This window comes from Echiichthys vipera (assembly GCF_963691815.1).
Source record: "Echiichthys vipera genome assembly, chromosome: 10".
NCBI lineage: Eukaryota > Metazoa > Chordata > Actinopteri > Perciformes > Trachinidae > Echiichthys > Echiichthys vipera.
The window spans coordinates 27781123-27800628 of NC_139835.1; the positions used below are offsets into that span (position 1 = coordinate 27781123).

The following is a 19506-nucleotide window of genomic DNA, read 5'->3' on the forward strand; positions in this document are numbered from 1 at the left end:
ATCTGTAGCTGCACATAAATATGTCATTTCTGTTTCACTGCTCTTCACACCCATGGGTGCGATGCTACGGTGCTCCTATGCAACCCTTTTTCCACGATGCAATGCACTGTTTCGCCCTGGGAGCCATTCATGTGAAGTCGTGACCTAGATGCTGGGGGGGGGCGGAAACTCCAGAGTAAAGCTACATGTCTGTGAGCAGGAGCAGACTTGCTGACTTCATGGTTATCACGGTATTCACATGTACCCTGCAGAGATACTGCAAGAATGAAAAGACTCACCGATAGCTCTACGGAAGATTACACTCCTCAGTGTCTATTGATTACAGAAGCTGGGGAATCAAAGCAGTGTTTGAGCTGGTATTGTGGTTTCATGGAGTACTGGCTGAGGAGTAATACCAAACAGAATCAGTATTGAGCAGCCTCCCTTCATCACCTGGGCAACACGTTTTCAGATGAGGTCAATTTTACCCAAAAAGTACCGTATTTTCCACATTATAAGGCGCACCTTCAATGAATGGCTTATTTTAAACGTTTTTCATATATAAGGCGCACCACATTATAAGGAGCATAGAACAGACGCTACAGTCGAGGCTGGGGTTACGTTAAGGACCGCCTCTAAATGAATAGATGTTAAGTTTGCGTGCTAGCGCGAGTAGCATCCAGCTGCAGACCCGGAGCACGAGCCCCTCACTTGACACAAGTCCCACACTTGAGAAAAAAAACGTTTGCGTCACTTCCGTCAAGCAAGGGGCTTGTGACAAGTGAGGGGCTTGTGACAAGTGAGGGGCTTGTGTCAAGTGAGGGGCTTGTGTCAAGTGAGGGGCTTGTGACAAGTGAGGGGCTTGTGACAAGTGAGGGGCTTGTGACAAGTGAGGGGCTTGTGCTCCGGTCTGCAGCTGGATAGTATCATGCTAGCGCTGTTGCCTTCAGTGGAATAGTGATTGTACGGACACTTCTACTTGCTGCTCTCTGTTCAATAACCCACTGTTCGAGTTTGTCCTCCTACTGTAGCCATCTCGCTCTGTTGCCTCGGAAACTCTGTTTAGTCTTCTTAACTTGGCGCAGGTAGTAGGTAATAGGAGCCATTTTGGGCTCTTTACACAAACACACACATGGAAATGAAACGGCACGCTTCGCGCAGTCGTATATCTCAACATGCACCGCGCGTTACTTCTTCTACGGGGGAAAATAGAGTCGGCGGCTGCTCACTGTAGCTGGAGACCTGTTGTGGCTCAATATTGGTCCATATATAAGGAGCACCGGGTTATAAGGCTCACCAGATTATAAGGTGGTATTTGAAGGTATAGTGCGGAAAATACGGTAAGTTTAGTTTACAAAGCAGTGACAAGGTTTTCATGAGAGATGTCATAATATGAGATTTTGATATTACTGTTTTGATCGAGCTTAATAACGTTACATTTGCTACTTATGCCTCTTTTTTTTTTTTAAATCTTCACTTGAGAATAAAAGGGTGGAGGATTGTCTCAAAGATGTTGGACGTATACTAGTCCTTAACATATTTTGACCCTTTGCAGACATTTCTATGCTTTGCAAAGTGGATTTCCATCTTCTGCAACAACTTCCTGGTCATTTTGTAGATATGTGAAATGTCCCAAGCAGATTTAAGGTGCTGTTTTGGGGATATGAGGCTTGAATGTCATTTCCCGCTTTAATGTTTCAGGTGAATGGCACGACGTCTCTCTCACACGCAAAACAAAGCGACATGCACACACTTACAGGTGACTTACAAGAGGAGATCACCGCACACACACAAACAACGTGACCCGTGGGATTCATTCTCACAGGGCAACAATGCAAGAATCAGGAAACTGTAGCAATCATAGCTTCTTCAATTCTTAGAGTTATAAAACTGTGATGTTAAGTATCCGCAGCTATAGAAAAATCAATTAACCCAATAACCCCACTTCTCACCTTACAAAAGCATGTGTACGAATACTTGAGTAAAAGCTCAAAGATTATCTCTATGGCAACAAGATGCACGACCAAAGTAATCTTATAATAGACAAAGCAGGTGGCCAGCGCTCTAGTTTGCATCATCTCCATCTCATCCTACCTAACAGGCCTCTAGCAGCTGCATGCCTGAGGCGGTGTGTAATATCACTAACTGCGAGCATATCCGACCCGCCTGTGGGAGAAAGCCATGTGGCTTAAGAATTGAGAGATTCTCCACTCGAACACGTTTAGATTTTTTTTTTTAGAAAGCAAGCTTTCAGGCAGACCAATAAAGCGGTAGCAGTCACTGGGTCAAGTGTGCAGGGCAGGCCTCAGACTCCCCAGTGGATTCCCTCGTGTGTTGGCGAGATTGGGTCCACTGAAATAACTGCAATAAGGTCACAGCAAGCCACAAATGATGTCTACGGAGAGGGCAACTAGGTAAACTGACAACCCTCCCCCGAGCCTCTATTGTTAACTGAAAAAGAATTCTTAAGCAGAACCACCAGTCGTCCTGCGACCACTTAACAATAATTAGCTGAGACAAATCACTGAATTTAGACTGGGCAAGGTTCTCCGTCTCCCTGCTGGTGTTTTTGTTTGGTTACATTGAGGGCTGCAAAACAAACATCATCATTAGTGATTAATCTGATTTTGCTTTTTTTTGAATAAGCAATGAATCATCTAGTCCACTGGCTCTCAAACTGTGGTACTTGCACCACTGGTGGTACTCAAGCTCTCTGTTGGTTGGATAAACGCTGCTTACTAATCATAATACTATCAAAGTACTGCAACTCTTCAAAAGACGTTGCTTAAACTTTTAAGATCCATGAAATGGAATTTAAAATAAGTTTAGCATTTCCTGTTATAGTTTTGTTTCATTATCAGCCTGCTACCGCCTAACCGTGTTCATGGGTTACGAGCTAAACTGTGACGGCAAGAGAGTAAGAGGAGGTACAATGAGTAGTTTAAAAACCCTGCACTGGGGCGGCAGTAGCGGTTCGAGTGCCTGTGTGGACCATGAATGGAGTGTGGACTAGTGGCTGGAGAGGTGCCAGTTCATCTGGATCCATTGGCAGCCCCCTCGCTCTGACATCGCTCCATCAATTGCATGTATATAGGTCCTGTTTGTGCATGTGTGTGTATTTCGGCCCTGTGTGAAGACAGTCAACAACAAATAATCATCTGATTAGGAATAAAAAATAAACCTTCCTGTCCATCGCTGCATAGTGTCGGCCTACGCTGCTGTATTTTAACCCCGGCCTTAGTGGTGGGACTTGAGAGAGCCTGATATTTTCTGAGGTGGTACATCATGTACAAAGTTTGAGAACCACTGATCTAGTCCAATCAAAGTATTCAACACTGATAAAACATACTTTATTGGAGGGATTCAGGATATATCCAGGATTACATCAGTAATTCATGCTTTATTTCATCCCACCTAAACTACTGCAGCTCTGAAAAAAGAAGGAACCTATGTAAGGGTGTGTAAGGCGGTGTGGACTACCGCTCACAATGAAGTCCTGATCAATGTAAAGTGACCTGCATCCCCCTGGGAGCATTTTTCCAGCACACACACCGAAGAGTGTGTTTTAAAGATCAGAGCTCCGACCATCCATCTACGATAAACAAGGCGACTTCAGCGGCCCGTGAAGGCCGGCCTTTGCTTTGACTGACCCACAACCTCAAGGGTCAAACGCTCTCAGGCTCAATCAATGGTGGCTGATGTTCCTCATTCAATTACCTATGGGTATTATTACCCCGTGTGTGTGTGTGTGCGTGTGTGCGTGTGTGTGTGTGTGTGTGTGTGTGTGTGTGTGTGTGTGTGTGTGTGTGTGTTGGATAGAGATGTCCATCATTACTGATCAGGCTTAACCACTGAGGACAGAGTTACTGAGATCAGCAGCCATGAAACTGCCGGTGTGTGGCGGTGGTGGTTAGTTTAGACTAATGTTTACTTTCATTATCGATCAATCTGCTGATTCTTCTCCGCGCTAATTAAAGTGACATCAAATGGCCCCTATTTGTCCAACCACCAGTCCTAAACCCAAAAACATTTCTATCATATATGAGCGGCAAATCCCTACATTTATTGAAAGAATAAGGGGGGGGGCAAGTACCCTAAAGCCCGGGGCGCGGTGTGTAAGGACAGTGTGAGTGCGCCCTTATATGTTTTTAAAGTGGACTGAAGGATGTGGAGGAAGTTATATCAGGTTTTAAATGCTCTGACTCAGCTTTTTACCTCATTTGATCATTTGTCCTGATATGTCTGTGTAAATGTTTCTTGGTGTTGGAGCCTTGTCTAAGAAGACTTTACTGTAACCCTTGTGTAACAGACAATAAAGTATTATCTTATATTATCTTATCTAAACAATTATAAAGTACTAATGAAAAACACAAACATTTCTAGCTTCATGTACTGATCTTTTGTTTCTTCCTTCCTGTTCTGAAAACATCATCTTTTTTTTTGCCAATAACTCTATCTAAAGGTGTGTGTGTGTGCGTGTGTGTGTGTGTGTGTGTGTGTGTGTGTGCATGTGTGCGTGTGTGAGAGTCTCAGGTAGCACGCTGAGTCAGACGCTGCTTGAACCTTTCTTTCCTTTTCTTAACCCGGCTTGAACTGCATTTCTTTTACAAGGCCGTGCGTTATCCCTGCCTGAACCGCTTACCCTCAAAACAAAGGCCGTGTTTGTATCTGTACTCAAAATCAGCTCCACTCGTTCTCCACAGAAGGGAGAAGAGGAAAAAAAGAAAAAGGGACAAAAAAAAAAAAGAGGCCAAGCAGTGAACTCAAGGTTATCTGAGCCTGGTGCCACAATGAGAGCCCCGGTCCTCTAGTTACCATTCTGGCCTCTCCCGCTGTCTTTGGACCGATTAAGGCTGAGCTGTAAGGCGTGGAGCGTGGAGCGAGCTCACACAGCTTTGCCCTTTGTGTCTTAAACAACGTCACAGAAGGCACGTTTAATAAAGGCTGCTGTACATGTGTAATGCTTGTGTCACACAGGAAGACCGTTGAATCACAGCCTAATGCAGGACAAGAGCGTCGCAGCGACAGGAAATCTGAACATATTTCAGGTCAGTTTCAAAACTCATCTGGATCAACTGCGTCTGGGTGCCGCTCACATTTGAACCAGTGCCGGCATCTGGGATTCGGTGCCCAACAGTACTTTTTTAAGGCGCTTTCTCTCAGTAATAACAAAGATTTAACTTTAGTTGTTGTTGGGATAATTGTACATAAAGTAATCTCATATTTACTCCCATTGCCTTTACATAATTGGGGCGGTAGCAGCTCAGTCCATAGGTGACTTGGCTGAACTGGAGGGTTGCTGGTTCGAGTCCCTGTGTGGACCATGAATGGAGCGTGGACTGGTGGCTGGAGAGGTGCCAGTTCATGCACTGCCGAGGTGCTGTTGAGCAAGGCACCGAACCCCCAACTGCTCGGGGCGCCTGTCACTGGCAGCCCCCTCGCTCTAACATCTCTCCATTGGTTGCATTTCTATAGGTCCTGTGTGTGTAACATGAAAAATAATAAAGTGAAAATTGAATTTCCCCATTCGCGGGACTAATAAAGGAATTCTTCTTCTTCTATAACCTAACACAAATTAGCTCTGTGTGTGTGAACAGCTAATTTGTGCAGAGTTGTGTTGCAGGTAGAAGAAATCAGATAAGCGTGACTGTTGATGAGTCACCAAAGAAAACAGAAACTGCTCCTCTGTTTAAAGACAGAACATGTTTCAAGGACGAGCAACATGCGCCCCCTCTCCCTTACAGCGTGTAACGCGTGAAGATAATGAATTGAGCAACATGTGAAGAGTTGCTGTTGTGTGTCCAATCTCCCTTACAGCTATAACTCATATTGTAAGTAGGGTCCAACGACAGGAAATAAAAAGAAAGGGCTCGGCAGAGTGCGTTTCAGAGCGGTAGGAGATCGTACCTGAACGCATCTCTGTCCGTTCTCCTTTCAAGTAAAACATAGAACCGTTGTCTTTCTCTCTTTTGTTATGTTTCGGATGTTTTAGGTTGCTTGAACCTGACCGTTGTTTAAAATGACTCCAAACCTATTTATCCTCTTTACTTCTTTAACATTTTATTATTCAGACAGATATTCACTCTGATGGCAGAGGCGACCTGCCTCATCGGACAGTCTGGTCATCTAATCTGACCTAATTATACATGTTTGTGTTTACCGGAGGAGCCGGGGATCGAACGACCGACCTCTCGAATGGAGGAACACCCAAGCTACCTCTGAGCCCCATCCGCATAGAGAACGCTGGTGTGTGTGTGTGTGTGTGTGTGAGCAACTTTCAGCTCGCCATTATATACGTGGAGTTTTGGACTGCGGACTCACTGTGTGTTGAACAAGCCGCAGGTGTGTGTGCGTGTATCCGTCTGTCTACTTACAGATTTTTGCGAAACAGTCAGCTCATTTCTGGAAACCTTTCGTACAAACAGGATCACACAGTGGATTACCTGCTAAATCCTTTATCTCATGTATCTCTCAAATGTAAATATCTTACAAGAAAAAGAAAAAGAGAGAGAGTCCTCGTGTCACTGTGTACAAACAAGACAGTTAAAATGCGTAGCCACAGTAGTATTTTCTGGCTTTCAGGCTTCTTTTTCTGTACTTCATGGATCAATTTCAACAGAACAAAGCCATACATTACTGTATGTGGGAGATTGATTGCAAGAGATTGCCCAGTTTGTACTGTCATTGGCTGACAGACCAAGGCATTGTCATACAGACAAACATAAGACTGTTAACAGCTCTGCAGAGCAGCCTCAGCCGCTGTAAGGCCCATGACTGAGGGCACACTCACACTGTCCTTCCGCACCGCAACCCGGGCTTTAGGGTACTTGTCCCCCCCTCCCTCTCCCCACACGCCCCAGGCCCGTTTGTACTCACACTGCCTGGGCCTCGGCCAATACTTCTTGCTGTCCATACGTCATCACGCCGTAACACGTCACACGCATTGATCGCGTGTGTGGCTTTGTTTACAAATCCTTCTGTAGACCTCAGAGTTTTTGTGCGTCTTGTCGACTGTTTTTGAATCTTTTCATCGACCAAATCTGCAGTAAACACTCCACCTCCGCATCACACCAACGTGAACCTTTCACCGCCATTGTTGTTGTTGTTAAATGTCCGCGCATGGTCCCTCCTTCTATTTTCTATGTCCCAACAGGCGCACATAACGCTACCGCCGTAGGGCTTGTGCTCGTGCTCGTACACGTGCGCACACTCATGCTCGTACATGTGCAAACGGCTCCGCTAAAGCCCACCTCTTTCAAGCAGGCCGTGGACGGCCAGCTGGCCGCAGTTATGCGCGGAACGGGTGCACTCACACTGCTTAAAGGTACTAGGCTTTAGCTGAAAAACTGGTTTTGGCCCGGTACAGAACGACAGTGTGAGTGCTCCCTGAGAATATCGTCCAAATGTTGTGGCCCTTTAATCAGGAACGTGCTTATGCCATTGGCCTCTGCTACCTCTTTCTCCATTTTGCCTCCCTACCCTTCCACGCCTTCTTCTTCTTCTCAGCGTCTGTTCATTTCATTGTAACGCCGTGTTGTGCTGTGTCTATTCAGTACATGCTTGCCAAAGCGGCCGGACTGATATGGGATTTTCTAATTTTATACTAATTTTAGAGGGGAGAAATTCACAGATTACCAATTTGGTGGACTATAAAGGTCCCACCCGGACCGTAGTACATCATACCTTAAAATGATCTACAGACATCAGGCTATCGTTTTATGATACTGGACAGATTGTGTGGAAGGTGGGCTGCAACACACATTTTTCAGTATTTCTCCTGCTAGACTATTGTAGTCGCAAATGCCAGTGAAACACACACACACACACACACACACACACACAAACACACACATACACACTCTGTTGATCCCTGACATAGAAATCGATAGTGTAGGAAACAGCAGCCAATTGCACATAATAATTGGCTTTAATGTCTCAATGTACAGAACTGTAGCATGATGTGCACCAGTGAAAACATGATTTCTACTCTGATCTGAGAAATGCACCAAAGCGACAGTAAAACGGGTGCAACTGTCTCGGATTGACTTAATCAAAGGGAATTGCAGTAGGGTGCGCTTTAAATGACAAAAACATCAAAGTGATTTAAATCCACAATTCACAGTGGATCAGCAAACGCGTTTCCATCCAATCACTCAGCCTTTGTGCGTGTGTGTGTCCCTCTGGTGAAAGCTGTCAATGCTCCTAATAGTTACAGCAACAAGAGTCTGCTGCATCTCAGATATATTGCTTTCTCTTTTGTGTGCAAGTCTCCCTTCCAAGACACACACACACACACACACACACACACACACACACACACACAAGATCAATATAGCAAAGTTCTGTAGGAGCACAGGATACGCCTCATCAATAATGGAAGTGTGTTTTGTGAAGAGTGTGATGCTCGGTTCTCTTCATTGTGTCGCGCTTGTGTTGTACTGGCCACCCTGTGACTAACAGCCCGCACATACCCAGACTCTGGCGTTACAAAGAGGCAGGAGAAAACACACCCACACACACACACAGACATGCTGCAGATGAACAGTCAGACACACAAAAAACACCAACAAATTGAAACACACAAACAGCATCTATCTACCATTTAGCAGCAGCACATAAAATAACACAGGTGCCTCCGGCCAATTTGCCAGACGGAACATTAAAATTTGACACAAAAGCCTCATAAGCACGCACGCACACGCACACACACACGCACACACACACACACATACGCTAAGTAACCCAAGGCACACACACACACGCATGAAAACACAAATCAAACTGGCAACTGAAACGCTCAGATAAACGAGCATAAAGCAACAAACTTCACACGCATAAATTCACACTAAGCAAAGAACAATATAAGATTTTTGGCTTCTGTAACAGCTACGACCGACGCCTGGAGGTTGGCGGCTCTGTTGGTTGATTGATGTGCTCTTGTCCGACCAAACTCTCATTGGTCAAAAGATTCGCTGGTGATTTTCACGAGCACTTCATCCCTGCTGAAAACGCCAGTCTGCAGGCGCTCTTCTGAAAACGGAGACGGCCAGAGTGCTTTGTAAATGCAGCAATTTTTTCAGCCGATTCGCATGATTTTGCACAAAAATATCATAAGAATCACGCTGCCATGCTGCGAAACTGGAGTAGACACAGAAGTAAAAATGACGGTAAAAGGTAGAGAACCTGCTCTGGATGATGGCTGAAGCGTGTAGGGACAGAGGACGGATATTTAGGGCGCACTCACACTGTCCTTCCGCACCGGGCCAAAACCGTTTTTTCAGCTAAAGCCTAGTGCGTTTGAGCAGTGTGAGTGCAACCGCTCTGCGCATAACTGCCTGAGAGAGGTGGGCTTTTGTAGAGCCCGTTTGCACATGTACGAGCACTAGCGCGCGCACGTGTACGAGCACGAGCACGAGCCCTACGGCGGTTCTGACTTCATATATGTGCGCCTGTTGGGACATAGAGAAAAGAAGGAGGGACCATGCGCGGACATTTAAAACAATGGCGGTGAAAGGTTCACGTTGGTGTGATGCGGAGGTGGAGTGTTTACTGCAGATTTGGTCGATGAAAAGATTCAAAAACAGTCGACAAGACGCACAAAAACTCTGAGGTCTACGGAAAGATCTGGAAACAAAGCGACGCATCGCCATGACGTCATCAATGCGTGTGACGTGTTACGGCGTGATGACGTATAGGCAGCAAGAAGCATTTGCGCGAGGCCCAGGTAGTGTGAGTACAAACGGGCCTGGGGCGCGGGGGGAGAGGGAGGGGGGGCAAGTACCCTAAAGCCCAGAAGGACAGTGTGAGTGCGCCCTTACAGTCCATTTAGTTTTTTTTCCATCATCGACCAGTCGACTGGTTGAAGAGTAGGGTTTACTTAAACTTTAATATCAGTTGAATATTCAGAATTCAAATTTTTTTATAATGCATCTACTGATACGTAAACAATAATTAACTCAAGGAGGCCTGCAGCACACAGCCACTTCATCCACCTATTGCTCACCATGAAAGGTTTTTAATAATATTGTCTTTATGAAGCTGGGGCTGTGGATCTCTAGATATTGTTTCACCTCGTCTGTATCCACTTTGACAGCTACAAGACCACAGAGGAAGCCGGAAAAGAGAGGAAGGTGTAGTGGCGGTGTAGGCCGAGGAGACGAGCAAGTGTGGAAAACAGAAAACGGAAAAATGTTGGGGGAAAGTGGTGTATTCTAGTGTGGTGCGTTGTGTTCACCGGTGGGTTCACACAGGAAATAACAGGGGACGTCTTAAAGGGGTCCAGTGAAATGTTCTTGTAAACAAACAAAAGTTCTGTTTACACTCAGTGTTACTCACTAACAAAGTCCGGCATTGTTTACATCCGTGTCTACTGGCTCGCAGGCTGGAGCCAAATGAGTGGAGTGCAGTGATTGAACTGTGGGCACCACACAGCTGATGATTTGAGGACAGCGTGTGAGAACTAACCAGAGATTGTCCTACCTTCTTTGTAACTCTTTATTTATCTATGATGTAAATCCCTGTATGTTGATTAACATAACATTCAAGCTGTGGATAGGAGTCACATGGGGTTTGCAAATGGTGACATTTGGTGGTCGTAAAACACTGATAACATCCAATGGGGTCATAATCATTGGGTAGTGTGATTTGGTTACTTTGATGTCCTTGTGTTTGTAAGGTGCTTTTGATGTAACTGTATAAATGCTGAAGTGACTTGGAGACAGGTGGAGACTGTTGGAGAGCCGGCTGTTGGTAGACCTCTCTCCTATGCATGCAGTATTTAGTAAAGACATGATTTGAGAAACACTGAGGACTCCAGAGAATTTCTTTCACAAGCCTTGGTCAACACTCACTTTAAAACAAGTTATACAACATTTAAAGTCTGGTTTTTCCAATTGAATTTGATCATTTATAAAGTATTTCTGTGACAACCTCTAAATTCTCCCACGGCAACAAGTGCGGTCCAAGTCGTGTGACCTGTGCTTCGTGGATGGCAGCTGCAGAGGCGGATACAAAATAACAGTCTTCAAAAAACAAATCACAGATGATGAGAGGCTGCACTGAGACCGTTCAGCCTCTCTGTGGAAATTATTATCCCTGCCAATGGCAAAGTTACTACAAACAGGAATTTCCCTTATGACTAGACCCTGACAAAGACCTCACAATGTGCTGTACTCCTACAGTACCTCAGATTTTACTGAGTGAGGACTAGTGAAATATAAGCAGCTCTTCAAACACATTTCCCTTTTATCGGGCCTTTTAGTGATGTGTGTTCTCGGCTTGTTGGTTTCCGTGATCTCGCGCTTCTGTTCATCAACACTCTTCCCAAAGTGATATGCATCCTGCCGCAGGCATTATCGCATAACCTAGTCCACAAGGGAAAAGGCAGCGTGTGTGTGTACGTGTATCTGAGTGTGTGTGCATTCATGCATGCATCCGTGTGTGATTTACAACTGTGCGAGCAAACTGCCGATGTGCACAGACAGCGGTGGGAGAGAGGGTTTGTCGGGCTTACCGAAGATATTTGTGGAATGTCCTTTCTTGGCGAGGGGTTTCAGCTCGTTGTGACCCCAGCCGTACTGCCTGTAGCTGTCCCATGCATGCTTCATCATCTGAAAAATGAAAATGACAACAGAACAGCGTATGAGAAGGTGTGAAATCGACGATCGACGTGGAAAAGAAAAGAGTGTCACATCACAGCCATAAATCCTGCAGCTCACTAGGACTGGACCTGGATATTCCACTGTTGGGAGATTCGTTCATTTGGTAACGTTATGGTTTTAGAATAATCCACATCAGGGAGAGTCAGTTCTGCATTTTGCTGTCGTTAACTGACCCTTTTCTCTCCTCTCATTAACACTAACTTGTTGCTCTACTACCAATATCAACTGCTCTGTTTCAACACTGCTATCAGGTGCTAGCAGGCTGAAATTCACAGCTGTGTTTGGAGCAATTACCACAAGCCGCTTATGTATTATTAACAGTGCAACACTGCAGCTTTGTGCCGTCCATCTCAGCGACAGAGAAATGGAGAAATGGTGTACGGTTCACATGATTGTTCCCTCAGATAATGAGTATTTTAAGATGGCTAAATAACGATATTCAGAATTTTACTTAACGTTGATTAAATGCAGATTTCAGCGCAATGTGAATTACGGCAAAGGCACCACTAAAAGTTACATTGCAGAACAGAAAAAAGTGTATAGCTCTCAATCATTCAAATGAATAAAAACGACTATGTGAATAAGTAAGCAAGATGTTATCTCATCTCATCTCATCTTCGGCCTCTTATCCGGGGTCGGGTCTCGGGGGCAGCATCTTTAGCAGGGGACCCCAAACTTCCCTTTCCCGGGCCACATTAACCAGCTCTAACTGGGGGATCCCGAGGCGTTCCCAGGCCAGTGTGGAGATATAATCTCTCCACCTGGTCCTGGGTCTTCCCCGAAGCCTCCGTCCAGCTGGACGTGCCTGGAACACCTCCCTAGGGAGGCGCCCAGGGTTCATCCTTACCAGATGATCCTGAACCACCTCAACTGGCTCCTTTCAACGCAAAGGAGCAGCGGCTCTACTCCGATTATTATTATTATTATTATTATTATAGCACCTTTTAAATCCATATTACAAACTGCTTTACAGGATACAAATGCACAAATACAGCTACAAACAGGAAGGACACGTACAAACACAGACACAGACAATTTCATTACAGCCCCTATACGGCGAAGGTAGAGATGTTTTTTGAAGCAGTCTATCGACTCGGCTGATCTAACAAAGGAAAGGTGGGGGCGGTAACAGTAGCAAAAGTGCAATCACCCTTGGATTTGCAGAGGGGAGCGCAATATGGATAAAATACCTTGGTCGAATGATTTGCGTGGCCTAGAGGTGATACAGGGATGTAAGAGTTTAGAGATGTATGGAGGGGCAAGAGCGTGAAGGGCCTTGTACGTGATAAGCGGTATCTTGAAGTCCGTACTTTATGGGCAGCCATTGGACGGATGCAAGGACTGGTGTGATCCAGTTCACAGCCCGGCTTCAGCGTTTAACACTAGTTGCAGGCGGGACAGGAGAGGATGTGACTGAAGAGGAGAGGAATTGAAAAATCTGCAATACTATGCGATTGCATGTTACTGCCAAATAAGCCAGGTAATACATACCATGAGCATCAGCATTAACCCTAGCTGGTGCGGTAGGTAGAGAGACCTCTCCTGTTTAAAAGCCATTTATTTTGATTTAGGTGCTTTCTGTCGGCAATTAGTCAATTTAACTGCTACGAGCCTTGCATACGAATGATAATGTAATGTTAGACTCTTCTTGCCTCTAACAACAGGGAACTGAACTCAATAATGAAGAAGAACACGCACGCACACACACACGCACACACACACTCATCACTCACTCACTGGTGGTTAAGCAGGGCTGGAGGGAGGGCATGACCCCAAAGACTCTAATCTGGTCGATGATGCCACCGAATCAAAGTTCGCTGTTTTGCCCGCAGCGTGACGTAAAAGAGACAAATCTGCCTTCTACACTGAACAGCAGGTCCCTTCACACACACACACACACACACACACAAATGTACAATAAACACATTTAAAACAAAATGAGGACACATTTTGAAGCCCTCTGGTTGAATTTTGTCTTTGGTGCATTACTTCCTCAGTGTGTGTAGACATTTATCTACCGTACGGAACAAAATCCTATTCTTCACACGAGCCTGAAAGACAATCGGCTCCTGGAGGAGGACGAGGATCAAAAAGGAGCCTGAGATTGTGAGATGAGCCCCCGACATGGAGGCTGACGCTGAGAAGAAGAGCTCCAGGGCAAACAGAAGAAGACGGGACAACGTCGTCGCTCTCTTTCAATTCCAGTCCTTTCTTCCGCCTCCACAGCCTTTACTCGAGTGGCATCGACGACCTCAGAAAAGTACATTTCCTGTCTATGTGGTCGTGTCAGTCACTGTCTGGATTTTAAGGACATCTGCTGATTTTTTTTCCTCTACACTGTGTCTGTCTGCCTGGCAGCCGTCCTATCTGTCCATCTGCCAGCCTCTCTGTTTCTACACGCCTGTCAGCTTGTCACATCATTTTTCATGATGACCTCGATGATGACAGCGATCATGATGACTGAGTCGGCGCCGACGCCCAGAATAACGCAGCACACGGTTGTTCTTACTGTACTTATACTTTATTGGAGCTTCATTGTTATCAATATCATAGCATTATTGGGTTATTGTTTGACAGTCCTGAAAGGAGATCCATCTCTAAGAAGCTATTATTGAACTGTTTATAACAAAGTCTTACCTTTTTTTTCTATGTTTGTTTGTTTGTTTGTTTACTGACTGTTGATGTTGTGTTGTCACTAACTTTGAACTCCTCAAAAGTAATAAAAATAATAATGAGAGATTACAAAAAGTAGAAACAAAAGCTAATATGAACATTTCTGCAATCATTTTAACAGAATGTCAACTGAGACATACGCATATATCGCCATACCTTGGCATAACATATATATATAACAGTGTTCACCATGAAAAACTCTACAGTCAAGGCGTGCTGTGAGTGTAATGAGAGGGGACCCCTATTAACTATACTGCAGCCAGCCACCAGGGGGCGATTCAGAGGTTTTGGCTTCACTTTCAGGGATCTTTACACACAGTCTATTCTATAAACCTATAATGAATATGATGAGCGTAACCAGCACACTCTTATCAAATACTGTGATCCGAAGTGTTGGTCAAACCGCCGAGCACTACTTTGTCTACTCACTAGTCACCAGTTATCAACAGTATTTAAAATGTGATTGGACTGGCAGCAGGTAGAGCTCTATGTGCATGTTTGTGCATGTTGGTGCATCTGTTCCTGTGTCCTCTTTCTTTAATTCTGCAGTATGGTGAGCGATCCCCAAAGAGCTCAGTATCAGAGAAATAATGCGTGCTGCACCAGGCGGGATAGTAGAAACAAGAGCTACGCACAGCTAGTGCACTGCATCACATACCAGGAGGTAGCCAGTCAGCCACCTTGTATTTCTCTCCTGCCAGCATGTCTGCCTACCTCTTTATGCCCCCCTGTGAGCGTGAGTATCCAGACCCTTTTCCTCTCCTTGGAGCAGGCAGGCAGCCAAGCTAATAAAGACACGGGCCAGGAGCTTCATTGTGTTCTTGGCCTTGTGGCTTTCCATGACGCACACAATGCACACACCAAGTATTGTAAATCAAATTGATACGGACCGTGACATGGACACTTAAGTGTTGGCCGGCTCCCTGTGATCTGTGTTGATTGGATGCTTCATCAAATTTTGATTGGTCCATATGCCAAGGACAAGCGCAACAGTGTGGGGTGCTCAACAATGTTGACAAACTGCTTATTTAAAGGACCTTGGAATACTAATTGGACATTAGGCTACAAAATTCTGAGATTGATTCTGACAGCTACCTCTTGCCATCACAGCATCTTGGGAGCCACAAAGGAAAGGAGGGGAAAAATTGGTTTGCATTGGCCGAAGCCGCTGGTTCATTCCGCAATTAGAGCTGAACCTCATCGGCAAAGACTGCACAATTGGCTGCAGAGCCAGTACAGAAACACTAGGTGGGTAGCCAAACGAGTAAAAGTTAAACCTGCATCAATCAATATCTATTCCAATGTTAACACTGAAGCGCTGGCTCTGAGTAATGTCAAAAGGTCCCCAATAGTCCCAAAATCATAGAAAATTATCACCCCGCTCTGTTTTAGCTAACTGATGACTGTTTGTTGTTCAGCCCTTTGGGATACAAGCCATGAAAAAAATACAAGTGCTATCAAAGTGTTACCCTGAGACAAGCCTTTGACAGAGGCAATCTCAACGACAGGGCGGTTCATGGGGTTCATGGATCACTTTATGAGCAAAAAATACCTCAAAATGTGACACCAGCACAGCAAGATGCACTTTCCAATAACATGTTATTTTAAAAAAGACTAATCACTGTGGCTCGGATTTTCTCGTCAAGTGGCGTACGTGACCGAGACTGCCCAAACAAAGTGTCCCAAACCACCTCGGCTCAAAGCAATATGGTAAAGGGGTTTCCCAACTGGTCTTTTAAAGCATACTATTACATTCAATTGGGGATGTTTATTCATTCATCTTCAACCACTTATCCCGGGGTTGGGGTCGCGGGGGGGCTGGAGCCGATCCCAGCTGACATCGGGCGTGAGGCGGGGTCCACCCTGGACAGGACGCCAGTCTATCACAGGACACATAGAGACGAACAGAGACAGACCACCATTCACGCCTAAGGGCAATTTTGTAGATCCATCAATTAACCGAACACGTGCACGTCTTTGGATTGTCCCGAATATAATTTTGGGGGCTTTGAAGCTTCAGTGAGAAATGTCTGATTATATTCGAAGCTTCACATCATCCATCAGACTCTTGCCGCAGGGCGAGAGAAGAACTCCAGGCACTGGCGGCGGTCGCTCTCTCGTCGATTGTCCCCTCACTTACTCGTCATTCCCCTTCCTAATTAGGGTTTAAAAATCTATTTACAACTACGAAAGTAAAGCAGCCTATGGCCAATCCACACGGAGAGTATTTTTAGAAACGTCCGTCACAGAACAGATACGCTCTCGAACTCCATTACATGTGTCAATCCACTCGACTATTTTTGTCAAGTTTAGCAAAGTGTTATCTACACAGACAGTTATTTATATCACACCTGCTGTATGTGCGTAATTGAAGTTATTAACTACATCTACAATGATGGATCAATGCCCGGTCTGTGCGCTTGCCTGAGTCACTCCAGTCATCCTCTAGGGTTGGGCGGGGAAATAAAATCATTGAATTACTGTAGATATCTCCCCGTGGAGCCGACGTGATTTTGGGTCAGCAAATTTTCTGCTGTCAGTCAGCCCGGTGAAGGCTGAGCGAGCCGTTGTCCACTCTGTCAGCTGCTGCGGACAGAAGGCTGAGTTGAGCAGGGATGTATTTGGAAGATGGAGTCAGTGTGGATTGGATGACAGAACGTATTAAAAACACACAAAAACCACTCTGAAGCCTTTGAGTAATGATTACCAAGCTCAGAAACCTTCAGGTCAGCCCTACATTAGATCAATTGTTAGTACGGGCTGCATTTACGGTGTGAGAATAACTTGATATGCATCATTTTTGGTTGAGAACCCATTCTCACTCATCTCCTATAACATTAAAAGCAGAACAGGTAGTTACTCAAGTTACTGTATACGGTGGAAAACGGTTTGCAACCTGCTGAGGAACAGAAAATATAGCAACTCCCATGTGACTGTGCAAACATCCTTTAAACTAAACCAAATACAAATCCCTTAACAAACTTTGTTCCACCCACATCGTGTCAAAGATCCTGTATCCTTTACATTCAACTTGGTGCCCCAGCTGGCTTCTCCGTCACCCTCAGCTGTTAGGCTCTCAGTGAGTCCAGGTGGTGGATGGTCCTCTTGTCAGTTAGTACCCACTGTGAATGACTACATCTGGGTACCGTGGAGCATGACAACAGCCAGCAGCTTGTAGTGTAGGATGGAGAGAGCCTGTTCAACCCTGACATGTCTCCAAAGTAACAAGGACAGACAAACACAGTCTGTTCCTTTGCATGATTCATCATCTTTTTCTGTGACAGCTGCTCGGTTAAGACTGGGAGTCACTGTAATCCTGTCCATAAAGTCATACTTCATAAAGCATAGCCTACTTTTGAAAATATGTTGTTCTATTGTCCACAACAATTAAATACATTTATATTAATAAGCCTCTACAGTAAAAACTTTATTTTTCAGCTCCAAATAAGGACTGTCGTGGAAATTTTCTGCTCTTGGTGAAGAATGAAATAACGAATTCTTGCCGGCCGACAAAGTTTTATTTTCTTTGCAAAGAAAAGGTCAATCAACATGCGAGCGGTTCGAAATGAAGAAAGACCGTGAGCATCAGGAAACTTGAACATTTATACCTGAGGCCCACCCCTTGAATGTGTATTACATCCTTTGTCTACTGTGGGGTTGACCCCCTCCTCAAGGTATCTTTTCACACTCTTGTCTTTTCACAGACATCCAGCCGTATAATTAAGAGGTCTGATCGACACAGTTCAGAATGCAAAAGGGTTTGAATACATCATGAGACAGTGAGCGGTTGACTGTCTCCGAAACTTGAAATGCCATTACAAGGTTTAGACATTAAAATACACAAATGGGTAGCAAAGAAAAAGAGATCTGATAACTTGGGGGGAAAGCCTTCTGTTCTGCCTTTCTCTTTCTCAAGTAAAAAGGAATATTCAAATTTACCATTACAGGACTCAACAATGTGAAACTGCATTAGCTCCTGTATATTGTTAATGAACAGAAAGCCTGTTATTTGCACTTTCATTAATGAAGTTTACAACGACATTTTTGACAATATGAACACAGAGAAAAGAGACTTTTCTTGTTTTCATTTTTTGTCATTACCACCATTTCCTTTTTTTACCGTGCTTAGTCCAACAGGCTAACGTGGTGAAGTCTTGCTGCAGGTCTTTAAAACACAGCGTCATCAGTTGCTGACTGTCCTGATTTACTAAACAAACCACTGTTGAGTGCAAGTGCAAGCAATCCCTGGGGCACAAACAACTTCAGATGCAGAAATAAGGAGCATTTACTTTAGTGAAACATTTTCAAATGTCTATTGTTGGGTTACGTACAAAAGCTTTAAAATGCAGGGAAAGTTTTGCTACATTTGTCACATTGAAACGACTTAAAATAAAAAAGTTATTTTCAATATTATAACAATTATTTAATTCTAGGTTACAGCGGCTTGGCCTCTATACGTTCTGCATATGTTGAATATTTGATAGTCAATATATAGGCCTACCGGTTTTGATATCGTTTGTGTATATTTTTAAACGTGGCACAAGTCTCTGGAATAGCAAACCCCACGGTCACACGGTCAAAACATTGCTCATATTCATGGACATATTTAGTTTGGAGAAGATTATCTGCATGTAACTATGGACGAAGAAATTTCTTCTTCTTTTGGTCCATGTGTGCTTGTTATAACGATTAAGGGAAGCATGTGGGAAGCTAGTGCTGGAGCTCCCTGGACAAACGGGGCCACATTAACCAGCTCTAACTGAGGGATCCTGTGGCGTTCCCAGGCCAGTGTGGAGATCTAATCTCTCCACATAGTCCTGGGTCTTCCCCGAGGCCTCCTCCTGGCTAGAGGTGCCAGGAACACCTCCCTAGGGAGGCACCCAGGGTTCATCCTTACCAGATGTCCTTAACCACCTCAACTGGCTCCTTTCTAGTGTCTCTACTCAGAGTTGCTCATGGATGACTGAGCTTCTCACCCTCTCCTATCTCTAAGGGGGACGCCGGCTTATTTAGGCTGCTGGTACCCGGGATCTAGTAATTTTGGTCGTAGCCCAGCCTTAATGACCACAGGTGAGGGTAGGAACAAAGACTGAACGGTAGATTGAGAGCTTTGCCTTCTGGCTCAGCTCTCTTTTCGTCACAACGGTGCAGTAAAGCGGATGCAATACTGTCCCCGCTGCTCTAATTCTCCGAC

At 44.9% G+C, this 19506-nt stretch overlaps 1 protein-coding gene across 1 annotated transcript in view; it reads right to left on the bottom strand.

The window, feature by feature from the left end:
• The window catches only part of man1a2 (mannosidase, alpha, class 1A, member 2), a 162438-nt gene that overhangs the window by 96490 nt on the left and 46442 nt on the right, over nucleotides 1-19506 (bottom strand). The window contains exon 4 of the mRNA XM_083921419.1: nucleotides 11492-11588. Coding sequence (XP_083777545.1) covers nucleotides 11492-11588 — 97 coding nt within the window. The remainder of the gene's footprint in view (nucleotides 1-11491; nucleotides 11589-19506) is intronic.